Source organism: Cyprinodon tularosa, unplaced genomic scaffold, assembly GCF_016077235.1.
Source record: "Cyprinodon tularosa strain WSP-4 unplaced genomic scaffold, ASM1607723v1 ctg333, whole genome shotgun sequence".
In the NCBI taxonomy this organism is placed as follows: Eukaryota; Metazoa; Chordata; class Actinopteri; order Cyprinodontiformes; family Cyprinodontidae; genus Cyprinodon; species Cyprinodon tularosa.
Genome location: NW_024039045.1, coordinates 462,072 through 475,591, shown reverse-complemented (window position 1 = coordinate 475,591; position 13,520 = coordinate 462,072). Strand labels below are relative to the sequence as shown.

Sequence of the window (13,520 nt, the reverse complement as noted above, 5' to 3'; positions counted from 1 at the left end):
TACAATGATAATTAATATAACAATTTTTTTTTTTTTTTTTATCAAATCTGCTATTAAAAATGCTATTAAAATGTGTTTGAGATAACATTTTTCATACCTTTTTTTATTTAACTTTGACAACCATTTTATGCAATCGCCTATAAGACTGTTGTAAAAAAAAAAATTACATTAAGTGTGTATGAAATATGGGTACGAAAAGACAATGATGCCCGTTGCCCTTAAAATATATTAAATTATTTAAAATCATAAATTTTTCCCTGTACATTTATTTATAAATAAATGTTATTTCAGGTACCAACCCCAATTACATCAATGGATATATCTGTTAAAAGGGTAAGTTAATACTACTTCCATACTTGTAATATATAAAAATGCTACCTCTGTCCGCCTGGAAAAACTGTTCTCATATCGTCACTCCTCTAATTCACGCAGCAAGCCTTATATGTGGGCTCGCCAGCAGGAATGGTACAGGTGAAGCTGCATCGCTGTGAGACCTATGGGAAAGCTTGTGCTGAGTGCTGCCTTGCCAGAGATCCTTACTGTGCATGGGATGGATCGTCCTGTGCACGATTTGTCCCAAACAGCAAACGTCGCTTCCGCAGGCAGGATGTCAAACACGGAAACGCTGTGCTACAGTGCGTGGATCAGAATGTTAGCGGTAACTATATCTTTCTTATGCATTTTCGCTATGCTTTCTTTCTCTGTGGTTCGTATTTCAATTACATACTGAAGTATATATTTCTATCCTTAAAATCTTATAGTATAACTGCCGGTTATATATATTTTTTAAGTGATAGAGAGACAGATTGATAGTTTTTTGCGGAAAAATATCAGTTTTAAAGTCTACTATTAAGCTGAGATATGAGAATAATTAGGGGGGAGTGTTGGCCTGGTGATTGGAGCAGTGCGCTTGTGCTCTGAGAAGATTGCAAGTACGCGGTTCAATCCCAACAGCCTCCACTCTGAGCTCCTGAGCAAAACCCTTAACCCCACACTGCTCCCCGGGCGTCACAAAATGGCAGCCACTGCTCCCCAAGGGGATGGGTCTAATACAGAATTTCCCCATTGTGGGACAATAAACACATTTAATTCCCCCCAAACCAGCCTAAAATATTTTAATTTATTTTAAGATTAAGGTTTACAAGTGTTTGTTTTTTTATCATTGGTCATATTTTTCTCTTGGCTTTAAGCAGTACTTAAATAATATAATGGCCCATGAGATGTCTGACTTGAATCTGCCAGAGAAAGCAAAGAATTTGGCACTTCTGCCTCACAGGCTTGAATTTCATCCCAAAGTTTAACTGTTAAATAACAATGGAAAGATACAAAACGCTGGGTCAGAAAAAATGCAAATCAATACTGATTATTTGTAAAGGTAAACACTGCTGCATGTGTATTTCTCAGGCCGTAAATTTAATGTAAATATAATCTATTTACTAATCAATACTCCTTGATAATGCCTGTAATTTCTTATCAGAGAGAAAAGTTATTTACTTAATGAAAATAATTTAAAATCTGACCAATTTGTGAGTAAATTTGAGGTTATGGTATACCTGGAAGAAACTTGTCATGTCCAGGTTATTTTATTTAAAAATTTATCATTTTTAAGAGTTAATTTCTTATTTAATTTGTTCAATTTAACAGTATAACCTTAATTTCAGAAGTTTGGTTACTTAAAATAATTACACTACATGGACAGATTACTTCAAGTGTCTTTATCACCTTTTCTCAGAGGGTTAGTGTTTTAACATTTTTCTAGAGACTCAATTTTTGCAGTTTAACTGTGCTATCAACAACGTCTGTGGTTCTAAACATACTTGTATCTTTCAGCTTTTCCTCTTCCACCAGTATAAATTGTTTAGTTGTTTTTGAAAATGAATACCACAGTCTGTTTTATATTTCTTAGGATGAACTTGATGTGTTTAGGAATGTGTTTTCCAACTTGTGTAAACTGCAGTTTGAGTAAAGACCACTCATTAGGCACAGGAATATTTAACTTATAAGCCTCTTTCCATAAAATCTCTTTAATGCAGTTATGGTAGGAAAGGTTGCAGAGAGGATGTTGCACATTTTCCTTGTACTCTGGAAAATAAACTAAACTCTACAGCAGGACAAATTCCTGTTCAAGCATGCTTATGATCCACTGATTTTGGCTTTCACGCAAACCCTTTATTGCACTGATGTCTCTACCCCCCATAAAAAAAAGAAAAAGGCAAAGGTTGGTAGTGTTGGATTAAAAACTGATTACAAGCTACAAAGTACAAGCACCGTAGGATTTAGCTGATAAATAATAATGTCTCTTTTCTTTTGTGTATGGCGGTTAAGCTATCTGGTACAAGCTGTCATCTGCACACTTCCGTAGTTTCACAGAGTGGCAGGCTGAGGTGCTATTTTTGTACAGAGGAGGGGGTGTGGGACGAAGACACTCCTGAGGGGGGATTTTTATGCTGCTGGTCGGTCAGGAAGCTGAATGCTCATTGACAGGTGAAGGCTGGCACTCGCAGCTGGGCCAACTTGTGGTGGTGGATGCCTGAGTTAATTGTGGTCCAGCTAAGGTCGAGAAACATGCCACACTCCTGGGTGGTCAAGTTGGTACAGGATACAGAAAATGTTTGAAGCTCTGAGTGAAGATGGTGGATGATCAGTCAGTGCAGCTTTTAAGGTTGAGGTTTTTTTTTTTCTATTTTGCTTTACGTGTTGTGTATGTATGTGTCAGGGGGTAGACAGATGGTTGGTACATTTGGAGCTTTCATAGCAGAGTCGGAGGTACAGTAAACCAGTTTTTTGGGAGATGCTGCTTTTCAAATATGCTTAGAAGTTGTTAAGAATTGTTTACCAGAAAATAACTTCCCTCAGGCTGGGTGTATGGGCGTCTGTCAGCAGTGATCTTTCTCTAGCATTCCAGACTGCAGACACTGTAGTTTGCTTTCTAATTTGATTTGTCATTTTCCTAAAACAATATGTACTCTCTCCAACACGTATTTAGCCGGATCATTCTTCATGCTGTTGCATATTCCCTACTTTACATTGACTGAGGAAGAGACAATGTCATAGGAAAATAACATTCTGACACCTCCTTATTAGGAATTAACCAAAGTTAAAGGAATTAAACTGTGTTTACCACATAAGCTAGGGTCTAATGGATTTTTTTGGTAGCCTGCTGAAAAAACGTTGCCTCATAGAGTAAGCACTGCAGCTTAAAAGACCAAAATGTACCTGACCTACTTTCTGATTAACTCAAATAACTATAGTAATAATATTCAGAGTATTATCTCATTGAACAGAAACATTAAACATTAAAACAGTCAGAACATAAAGAGGCATTCAGGACACAAGTGAACACTGGAAATTCCTCACTTTTGATCCTAATACACATTCATTATTCAGAACAGGAGCAGCTTAAAGCTGGAAAGATGTCACAGTGATCAATGTTCTTCTATTTTATTATTTCAAGACTAAAATATTATGTTTTTAAATACTCCATCATAAAGCAAGATGGCTATGATGTGAGCAAAATCAACTGTAAAGAAAAATGTATTATTTGTAGTTTAGTTCTTCATAATTAAGCTAAAATTTTGTATTTCTATCTTTCTTTGTGATTGTCTCTCACTTCTCTGTCTTCTCCATTTTCCTTCATTAAGGAGACCTGGATGTGACTGAAGATAAAGTCGTATATGGAACAGAAAAAAACAGCACCTTTCTAGAATGTATCCCTCGCTCGCCGCAAGCTTCCATCACCTGGCTTGTCCAACGCAACGACCGCAAGGAAGAGGTGAGATGATGTCTACAAATAATCATAATAATAATCATATAAAAATACCATATCAGCTGTGTTATAATGAACTGCATGTGTGATGATGGTGAAGAAAAAAAGTGTTGAAGGGAGGCGGGATACCTTTGACAGACTGCCTATAAAAGTGAAATTAGTCTTTTTGGCAGCGTACGGCTGACACATTTGACAGTCATTAGACATATGCTACAAATTAAGCAGTTATATTTCAAAGCAAAATGCTCAGTTGCCTCGTCTATTGAATAAACAGTGAATTCCCTTAAAAGCTCCACTCCTCCACTGCCACATGGTGCCAACAGATCAAATGTCACTTAAATGTCTACTGGCCACCATGACTTAAACACAAAGCAGTAAAGACCTCTAAGCCTGTATTTAGAAAGCAACGTTGCTGTGTGCATGCACACCCACAGAGATTGTTCATCTGAGGTTCTGTTTTGCTGAACACAAGGAAATGTCTGAGTCAAGTTTTAAGGCATTACCACACCTCTCAGATTCCTTGTAAATAAACATTTGGCTGCCACTAGCTGACAAGGTTACATGTTTGGGTTGGCGTCTGGGTGTTGCTGGAGAAATTAAAGGATAAAATATGAAAATGTGGGAGGTAGGAAGCATGGAATATGTACAGGAAGCAGAGAGAGTAAGACTTTATATGCAAGAAATAAAGAGACACTAGGATAAAACAACAAGGGACAAACCTCAGGAATTACCACAGGTTGTGCTGATAAAATAATTTCAGTAGACTCTAGACACCCATTCTGTTGTCATACCATAAAACAGATTTTCTCTTTTCTCTGCTCAAGAGTGTGACTTTGTACCTGCATTGTAACGCAAACCTTTTCATATGTTAGCTTCAAGTGACACTTGTCAAATGATGCCTGCTTTTTTTTTCTCGCTTCTGTTAGTTCTTGAACAAAGTAAACATTGTGCAAGATTGGCAGGCCTTCAACTTGAACTTTTTGTAGGGATCACAGCATATTTTAATGAGAAATGTTCCACTTGGCTTAAAAGTGTGCATTTAGAAGCAGCTGGTTTGATATGGGTTTCTTCTATTGTGAAGGCAACTTGGCTATAACTTAAAAGCAATGCGCATTTGAGAAACCTTGGTATTTTAGTGTTTTAAATTTTGCATGCAGAATTGTTTGTATCTCAGCAAATAAATAAGTAAAAAGCACATCAGTGGTGGATTTTAGGGGCAATGGGAGACCTTCCAAAAACCTTCATATATTTGTTTGTATAGAGCAGGCTTGCCCAAAATCGGTCCTTGATCCCCGCTGTCCTTCAGGTTTTAGAGGTTTCCCTGCTTTAGCACAGCTGATTTTGATGATTGCAGTTCAGCGAAAGCCTGTTAATCAACTATCAATGAAAATCAGCTTAACTGGAGCCTACAGCACAACTGCATTCAAGGATCAACTTTGGGCATTCCTGGTATAGAGCATAAATGTTTGGCATTGAATGATTACATCCTATCAAATATTGTGTCCAAGCAGTCCTTTTCCCCTCTAGTAAAGCATTTAAAAAACCTAGTAAAAACACACTGGCATCAAACAACATGGTTTTACAAAGGGTTTTCTCTTTGTGCATCTAAAGTTCAATCAACTTCAATGTATAAATGTTTCATCTAGGTACAAATATTATCTCTCTGTCTCCTTTAGGTGAAACTGGATGATCGTGTTATGTCAACAGATCAGGGTCTGCTGTTTCGCCGCCTCTTTCGTCAGGATGAAGGTGTGTACATCTGCCGCTCTCGGGAGCATGGCTTTACACAAAGCTTGGCCCGCATCACCCTTCAGGTCCTCCAGGGGGACAGCGTGGATGAGCTTATAGCGCGGGACGGCCAAGGCATATCGGACATGCTCAAAGACCGGTCTCCAGGAAGCCACAGACCCTGGATGCCTTGCAGCACTTACAGCAGGGGTCAAATCAGCCAGTCTCGCACATGGTTCAAGGACATCATGCAGCTCATTGGTCCATCAAATCTACCTCATGTTGAGGAGTACTGTGAGAGAATGTGGTGCAACGACAAGCTCCGGAGGAAACACAAGAGTATGCTGGAGAAATACCGCCAAGCACAGGAGAGTGCCAGGAAGGCACGCAGCAAGGGTTCTGGAGAACGCAACCGGACGCCACGAGATCTGAGAGGACAGGAAGAGTAACAAAAGACATTCTAAATGTTAATGGATTGCAATAAAGGTGGAAAATAGATCCAGCTTCTAAGCCTGGTTTAGGATGGCTTTGGAAGCCAACGAGAAGACTGCTACAATCAGTAAAATTATGAGAATTTGGAGGATTTTTTTTGTCCAATAAAATAAATTGAATGTTTAAATTTTAAGGGAAAAACCAAGCAAAATATCTAAACTTATTCATTTGAGTATTTGATCGAGGCATGCAAGGTTACGTGAAGGACTTGGACATGGCTGTCAGTCGACTTAAACATCAACAAGATGCTTATGTTCGAGTGATCAGGTTGGTTTGTTTATTGAGATTTACCAAGCATTGCTTTTCCCTGAGAAAAATTATTGTACAAAATGTTTGTTTCATTTGGGTACCATCTTGTTTCATGTGCTTCTATCCTTTGTTGATGTATTTTGATACATCTCTTAAACACTCCTGCACCACTTTCACATTAATTTCACATAATCTAATCACGGAGTCAGCTTTTCCATATAATGATCACATCCTCCTCACACATGAACTGAATTTTCAGTCAACTGCAACACTGAATGTATAATCTAAACTAACGCAAGCCTTCTGCGAAACGACTGCTGATGGTTCAATGGATTAAAGACTTTTATTGCTGTGGACTGAACCTTTCTTTGAACCACAGATTAAGATCAGAAACCTCAACATACTGACTGAAAGATGGAAAGTTCTCTGTTTCAATTTTTTTGGGGGGTAAAAACTGTAAAATCTCAGAACATACACACAAAGACAAACTATAGCTGAAGTTAGTGAACACTGTGGATGTGCAGCCAAAAGCGGATGTGACAAATTCGACTCAGGACCTTCACAGAAGTACCCTGCTGCCTGGCACAGACATGATGGTCAATTGCAACCTGTAGGTTGCAATTGACCCTCAACTTTGGACCTGTCTTTGATGCTTTACAAGGACACAGATCATATGTAAGACCCATAGACAGAGGTTTAAGACAGTCCGTTATTTTACGTTTTTGAAGTGGTTGATTAAGAAGGCCATTGTTCATTTGCATTCAGCTACTTGAATACTAGTGCTATATGTTTTGCATCCAATCTGATCCATTGTTTAGTTGGGTGTGACACAAAGCTTCCCAACTGAATATTGTGTCATGTTGCTATATGGCATTTCACATTAGAGCCACTACTATTTAAATACCTTTAAGTTTTTATACCCAAGGATCACAAAATATCTCATGATATTCACCACAATAATTTCAATGCCAAACTCTTAGTAGTATTTTTAAGCCTCTAGTATCATTAATTTTTGTATTTTGAAGCATTTTATGCAGATAATGTCTTCATAAGATTTTTTTCTTAACAAACTTTCACTCTAGAAAAGACTCGTATATAGGTAGAAAAACAAATAACCTATCCTTTTTCTTTTGAGACAATACAAGAAAAAGTTACTGTCATCAAATGTAATAGTCAGATTTTTATATGCTTTCTATCTTGTAAATAACTAATTGAAAGTTGTATTTTTAAATATCAAATTAGCTAATTTCTTTAATGTATATCTGTCATTTAAAAATTTTACTTTTGTTATAACTTAAAGCGAATACATAGATCCACAACTGTAAAGTACATTTAGGTTTTAAGTGGAATAGCAGACATAGAAGATATATTAATTTGATAGATGGCTTGAGAATGGAAATAATAAGCCTTCAATTTGATGAAAAAAGTGACTTGGAAAGGGAAGGTTAAACACTTACTTTAAACCAATAATATTATTTTTAGTTAATGTCTTGTAAAATTCTGAAAATTTTCTTTTTATTTTTGGCTCTCATCAGCTACAGTTTGCAAAAAATAAATGTTTATATTGTTTACAGGAAAACGAGTAAAAAAGAAAGTTAGATCTATTCAACCTTTTAGGTATGAGCCTTAAAAAAAAACATTTGATGGTTTCATTATTATAATACACAAATTAAGGCAACATGAAATACAAGTAAAAATTTACTTTGTTTAATTATTCATAAAACTATTTGCCCAAGCACAAATCCCTGCAAAACTCCATAGTATAAAAGCAAAAAATATCATGTTTATGTAAATATATGCAGAATGCTGTACTAATTATGTGCATGATTTTTCATTATAATAATATACTATGTGAAAGGTTCAATGAAGAACAAAGGACGAAGTTAAAAAGGTACTATGTGCATTTAATTCAGCTGTATTTAAAACTTCTAAAATCTTAGATTTTATTAACCTGAATAATTTTCAGAATATCAATTTATATTAATATCTGGTTAGTAGAAGTCAAATAATGTGCTAGCTTTAAGACTTTGTTTAAAAAAATCGATATGAGCTTCAGTAGGTATTCCTTAAATTTTGTTTAAGTATGTATGAAATCAGCATTAACTTAGCTTGGCTTTGACACAGAACTTTTACAGTTACTGACATTAATAAACCCATATTTACATTCGTAGAACATTAATCCTTTCATTGCAGTTGGTTGATGGTGTAAAACAAACTATTTTTGTATTCGGTCTTTACTTTGATTTCGTTTCCCACCTTGCTGCATAAAGTGTGGTAATATTTTATTGTAAATGTAGTGTAATTTGAACACTTTCTTGACTCTGCAAGTGGTCTTATTGCTTCACTGTTTATATGTGTGTGTGTGTTTGGCAGTTGACCTCCTCATGCATAGTCACAGTTATTAAATTACATTTATTTTTAAGTTTAAAACAAGCCAGTTTACTTTGGAGTTTTTTACTTTTAAGTTGATGTAATTCTACAGAGAAAACTATTACAAAAGTCAGCATTTAAAGTGAGTGTACCTGTAGTAATAAAAAAAACCCAACTTTTTTCATTGTTGTGTAACGACCTTTGTGAGGTGGTTGATGGGTCTCAGAGGGAATCTAAATATGTATTTATGTTTTATTTAAGTGTATTTTTACCATGCATTCTACCAACTTGCATGATGTTTAACACAATTAAAGTTGATTGTTTTTAAATAAAAAGCTAACCCCTTGCTCATTTATTTCTTGATGAGGGCTAGAATAAAGACCACCCCAATAAGCCATTAATTAAGGGGGATATTCTCTTCTAAACTTTTGCTTTTAGCACTAAGATAAGACATACTACATTAATAAGCTGAACACCTGCATGAGGCTTTTTTGGCCAGTAAGTTGAGACATTTAATGTGTCCTTCCTCTGATATTTCCATATATGTGCAGGGCGATATATACTTGGCTAAAAAAGTTAAAGAATGAAGAACATTCACTGCTAATAGCAGCTGCATAGTGTTCTAATATCAACTCTAGAATACTTCACAGGTAACTTAAATCTAAACTATGTGTTGAGGCATGTTGGTAATTACCACGTTTACACACTTCAGTGCAAAGGTTTGAGTCACATTTAGCCAGATGTTATGTGTAAACTTCAAAAGCCTTTTCAAGACATGTGTGAAAGTGATTGGAGACTTCAGTGACCAAGTCTTTACCCATGACAAAAGTCTGGCCATGCTTGTGATTGAAGGCAAATGGGGATGTGACATCTTTAGTGAACTAGTTTACAATGGTTGGTTCGGCAAACACTTCTTCACTTCAAATCCAACCTGGAAAAAGACTTCATACAAATTCACAATCTGCCAATGGCTTTCAACACAAAACATAAACAACTGTGAAAGGTATGCCCTAACGAACAGAATGGAAGTTTAAACTATGAGATAGGATTGTGCTAAAAATCTTTGAATTTGTCTTAGACATGACTGAAGTTAGACTCATTTGTTCAAAAATCATCCTTACAGAGTACCGGTAGTCAGTATTGGGTAGGGAAACTGTCTGCCACATGCAAGAAGGTAATTGACTTTTTTTTTTTTTTTTTAAGTGATGTGAAATCTCAAGCATGCGGAATAAGCACACAAATCACTGGGAAATTTTGTCATACTTAAACCAAATCTCTTAAACCAAATTTTTTTCTTTAGATCGTGTAATGAAGTAAATATAGCAGGTCATCAAACAAAGACAAATTTCCAAAGGTTTATATGATTTTGTATCTTGTGTATTTAAGTCTGTTATATTTTATTAAATTTTTACTTTTTTGTATCTCTTTGACATAGGCTGCCTATTTATATGCACTTTAAATATTTTGTATTAATATTGTTTATTTTTTAAATAATAATACTATTATTATCTCTTAGCAGAACCTCACCTTTCTTTTATATGAGTCAAATAATTGATCCTTAAATACTACTAGGGTTCAGCCTCCAGCTGCTTTAGCTCCACTAGTGTGTCTGTTGTTCTTTGCCCCTAAAAAACATACAAAAAGAAGAAAATTATTAATTACCAATGGATGCAGTGTATTAAAACTGATTGATTTTTGCAGTGAATGAGCTACACATTTCAAAATATGTGATTTTTCATGTTTTCCTGTCAACAATGCTAGTAAGGTACAGTAGAAGATGTCACACATTAAGGAATAACACAAATGAGAAATAGTCATTATTTTAAAAAAATCAATTGTTCACATTGCAAGACAGGCTGTCTCACATTCCATCACTTTCTTTAAAGGTTACTGGTCTGACAAAAGAGAAAAAAAACTACAGATGTGTACAGTTGTACAGATGTCTAAAAAAGTAATTTGTAAGCATTTACGATATAACCAAAAGCATTAGACAGGTGCTATCATTCTGGTGTTTATTCTACGACTTGGTAGAAAAGTCTTGTATCCAACCAGAAGGCATTTCTAGGTGTCACAAACATCAAATAATTAAGAATGAAGGGAAACTGCCCTCCTGGTGTAGAGCTATTGAGAATGACCACAGATAGGAACCAATGAAATCCACCTGGTTGGGCGATAAGAATATGTTGACCATTTAGCTGTCTGCTTCACCAAAACACATCCTATTCCATTGAACAAGTCATGTGTGTTAGCAGCCATGATACAACCCTTCCTGATTGTCTCTCCAGTTCATTAAGAGCCTTCTTTTCTCATAAAACCTCTTTTGGAAGTTGGTCAAAGTTTTTGCAACTGAACAGTCACTAGGATGCTGTTTTATCAAGCTTTAAATGAGTTCTATTCTTCTTATTCTGTCACCCTACACCTGTTTGCTTTACACCATGTAGATCTCATTATAAAAATTGGTCACTCATAAACTCAATGTCTACACATCAATCAACATTTTATTATGCTTTATTAATAGCAGGTTATAAGCAGCATCGGCATGTAATACAACTATTAATCAAGATAAATCAATAAAACATCCTAATCTAAACTAAGCTGACTACTGAAGCAGAGACTTTCCAAGTTTAGGCTTTGGAGCAGACAACTTGTATTCCAGATGTAATGATGTCTCTGAGTCCTGAACAAAGGGGAAAAAAATATTGCCTTTTTCTTAGTGATGGAGGTTAGGATTGGTTAACTCACAGTTCTCAGTTACCATGTAAATATTATATGATAAGTCCAACTTTCACGAGGAGGTTGTACTTACCGTAGTAGGAACCAAGCCTAAAAGTCCAACCCAAAGGAGCCATCCGATAATCCAGTAAAAAATATTAATAAATCCAAACAGGGATCCAAAAAAAAGAAGTGTTATTCCACATCCACTGTGAGTTATACCTCAACTTAAGTGATCAGGTAGAAACACCAAAAATTACATCCAGTGGTCATAATTCTCTCAACATTGGTTGGACAATAGAAGAAGCAAAAATGGAGGCAAACCGGCTCAACTTTTTATACCCAATCGAACGGTGATGTGGTAACTGTATGTCATGTTATAATAACGAAAAATTCTAAATCAGGAACTGATTTGGGGTCATTCAACATTATCACAATGATAAGTGTATTTAAAAGTTTTAATTTCTTCATTTCAGATAAAAAGCTAAAAAAGACTGAGATTTGAGGAAAGATGAATCATCAGGAGACCTGGAGGGTCACAGGTGAAGGAGGCCACTGAACGTGCAACAGAAGAAAAGAGCGAAAATGAGGGAAATTATGTTATTATATGTGGTGAAGATAAAAGATTTTGGGATCAGAGATATAAACAACAGAGTTGTGGAAAAATAAGGAATGAGAAGAAGCCACAGAGTCAGGGAATCCAGCCAATCAAATCTGAATAAATGCATAACATATAATAATAACATATAATAATACATGTTTTTTTTTCTCAGTTAGTCTAAACCTTAAAGTTTTCTTGCCCCTTGGGAGAGATAAAGACACAAAGCTTACATTTTTGGAACGTTTTACTAACCTGCTAATCCTGCATTGCCATTCTGCCGAGACATTTTGCTCCTTGAACTTAGATGGCATTCATAGCAGTGAAACGTATCCTGAAAAGTACAGCCTGTAACCTACTGTAAATCTTCTGTTTTAGTTCTCCATTAGCTTATTTATACAGGTCTCCACAGCACCCAAGCAGTGAGCCAAAGATATTGTGAAATGCCTTATTTCACTCCCCTTTGCTACCAGATGGTTCTGGTTGAATCATGTTGAACGTGTTGGAATGAACTGTTATCTGATTTTATTGTAATCTATTTTCTAGGACGTCAGTATCATGAACTTTGAAGACAGAGACCAGCACACATGATGTAATCTTATCACATCTGGATAACCACAACACCCGTTTTACAACTCTTAACCTAAAAGGTTTTCATTTGTTTCAGGATTGGAAGAATTTAGTTTCCTGGCTCAAATAACATGATCACAATTAATTTCTTATAGCCTCTTTATGTTGTGTTATCATGATTTGATCATGATTCTTATTGTTTGTAAATGAAATTTGTTCATTTTTTCCGAACGCATGTTACAGTTTTCCAAACGAAATGCTGGTTAAAGAAATTTTTTTATAATTTAAAATATTAATTTAAATATTACTATAATAATATTAATATTTTAAATATTACATACAGGAAACTTAAAGTGCATTTTACAGTAAATCTAGATAAGTTTAAAGATTTCTTTATTTGTCACCCTTGAGTGGCACTCCAGTAGGGCGAAATTTATTTTTCTGTACGGCCCATCAAAGAAAAGACAAAAACATACCAACAATATACTACAGACACGGGAGGACAGTGTGTCTGAGGCCTTCCTGCCATAAAAAGGTGCTGCCATTATAGTAAGAAAAACAAAAAGAAAGGGATCATAATAGGTGAAGGGAGTAAATAAATATTCTATTTTATCCTCAGCTGGCCAACACAGATGACACGACATCTTGCAGGAACGTTGAGAAGGATGAGAGGTGCGTATATCATATCTGGGCAGAGTGTGAGCAAAGTAAGTCCATGAAGCCAGGGGTCAATTTCCTTGACAGATATAACAGTTTGTCATCTGACCAACAAGGCAGCTTCAGATGTCTTCAGGGGAGGGAGGGGGACAAAGCCTCATATTTACATTTAATTGGTACATAACTGATACAATGGGCTTTTTTGTTATACCTATACTATAAAATACACAATATTACCAAAAGTATTGAGTCACACAAGCAAATAAATACAGATGTTCTAATCACTTCCATGGCTGGATATATGTTTAATGTTTGGTGTGGAGAATCTTGGCTTTCCTGTCTTGACTTTTACCTTATAGAAAAACAGTAGAGGCTACA

General features: G+C 35.7%; 1 protein-coding gene across 1 annotated transcript in view; it reads left to right on the top strand.

Moving 5' to 3' along the window:
- sema3bl (sema domain, immunoglobulin domain (Ig), short basic domain, secreted, (semaphorin) 3bl) overlaps positions 1-8,950 on the top strand; it is an 83,666-nt gene extending 74,716 nt beyond the window's left edge. Inside the window, exons 13-16 of the mRNA XM_038294041.1 lie at positions 292-333; positions 433-658; positions 3,642-3,772; positions 5,443-8,950. Of these exons, the coding sequence (XP_038149969.1) occupies positions 292-333; positions 433-658; positions 3,642-3,772; positions 5,443-5,943 (900 nt within the window). The 3' untranslated portion in view covers positions 5,944-8,950. The remainder of the gene's footprint in view (positions 1-291; positions 334-432; positions 659-3,641; positions 3,773-5,442) is intronic.
- Positions 8,951-13,520: the final 4,570 nt, after the last annotated feature.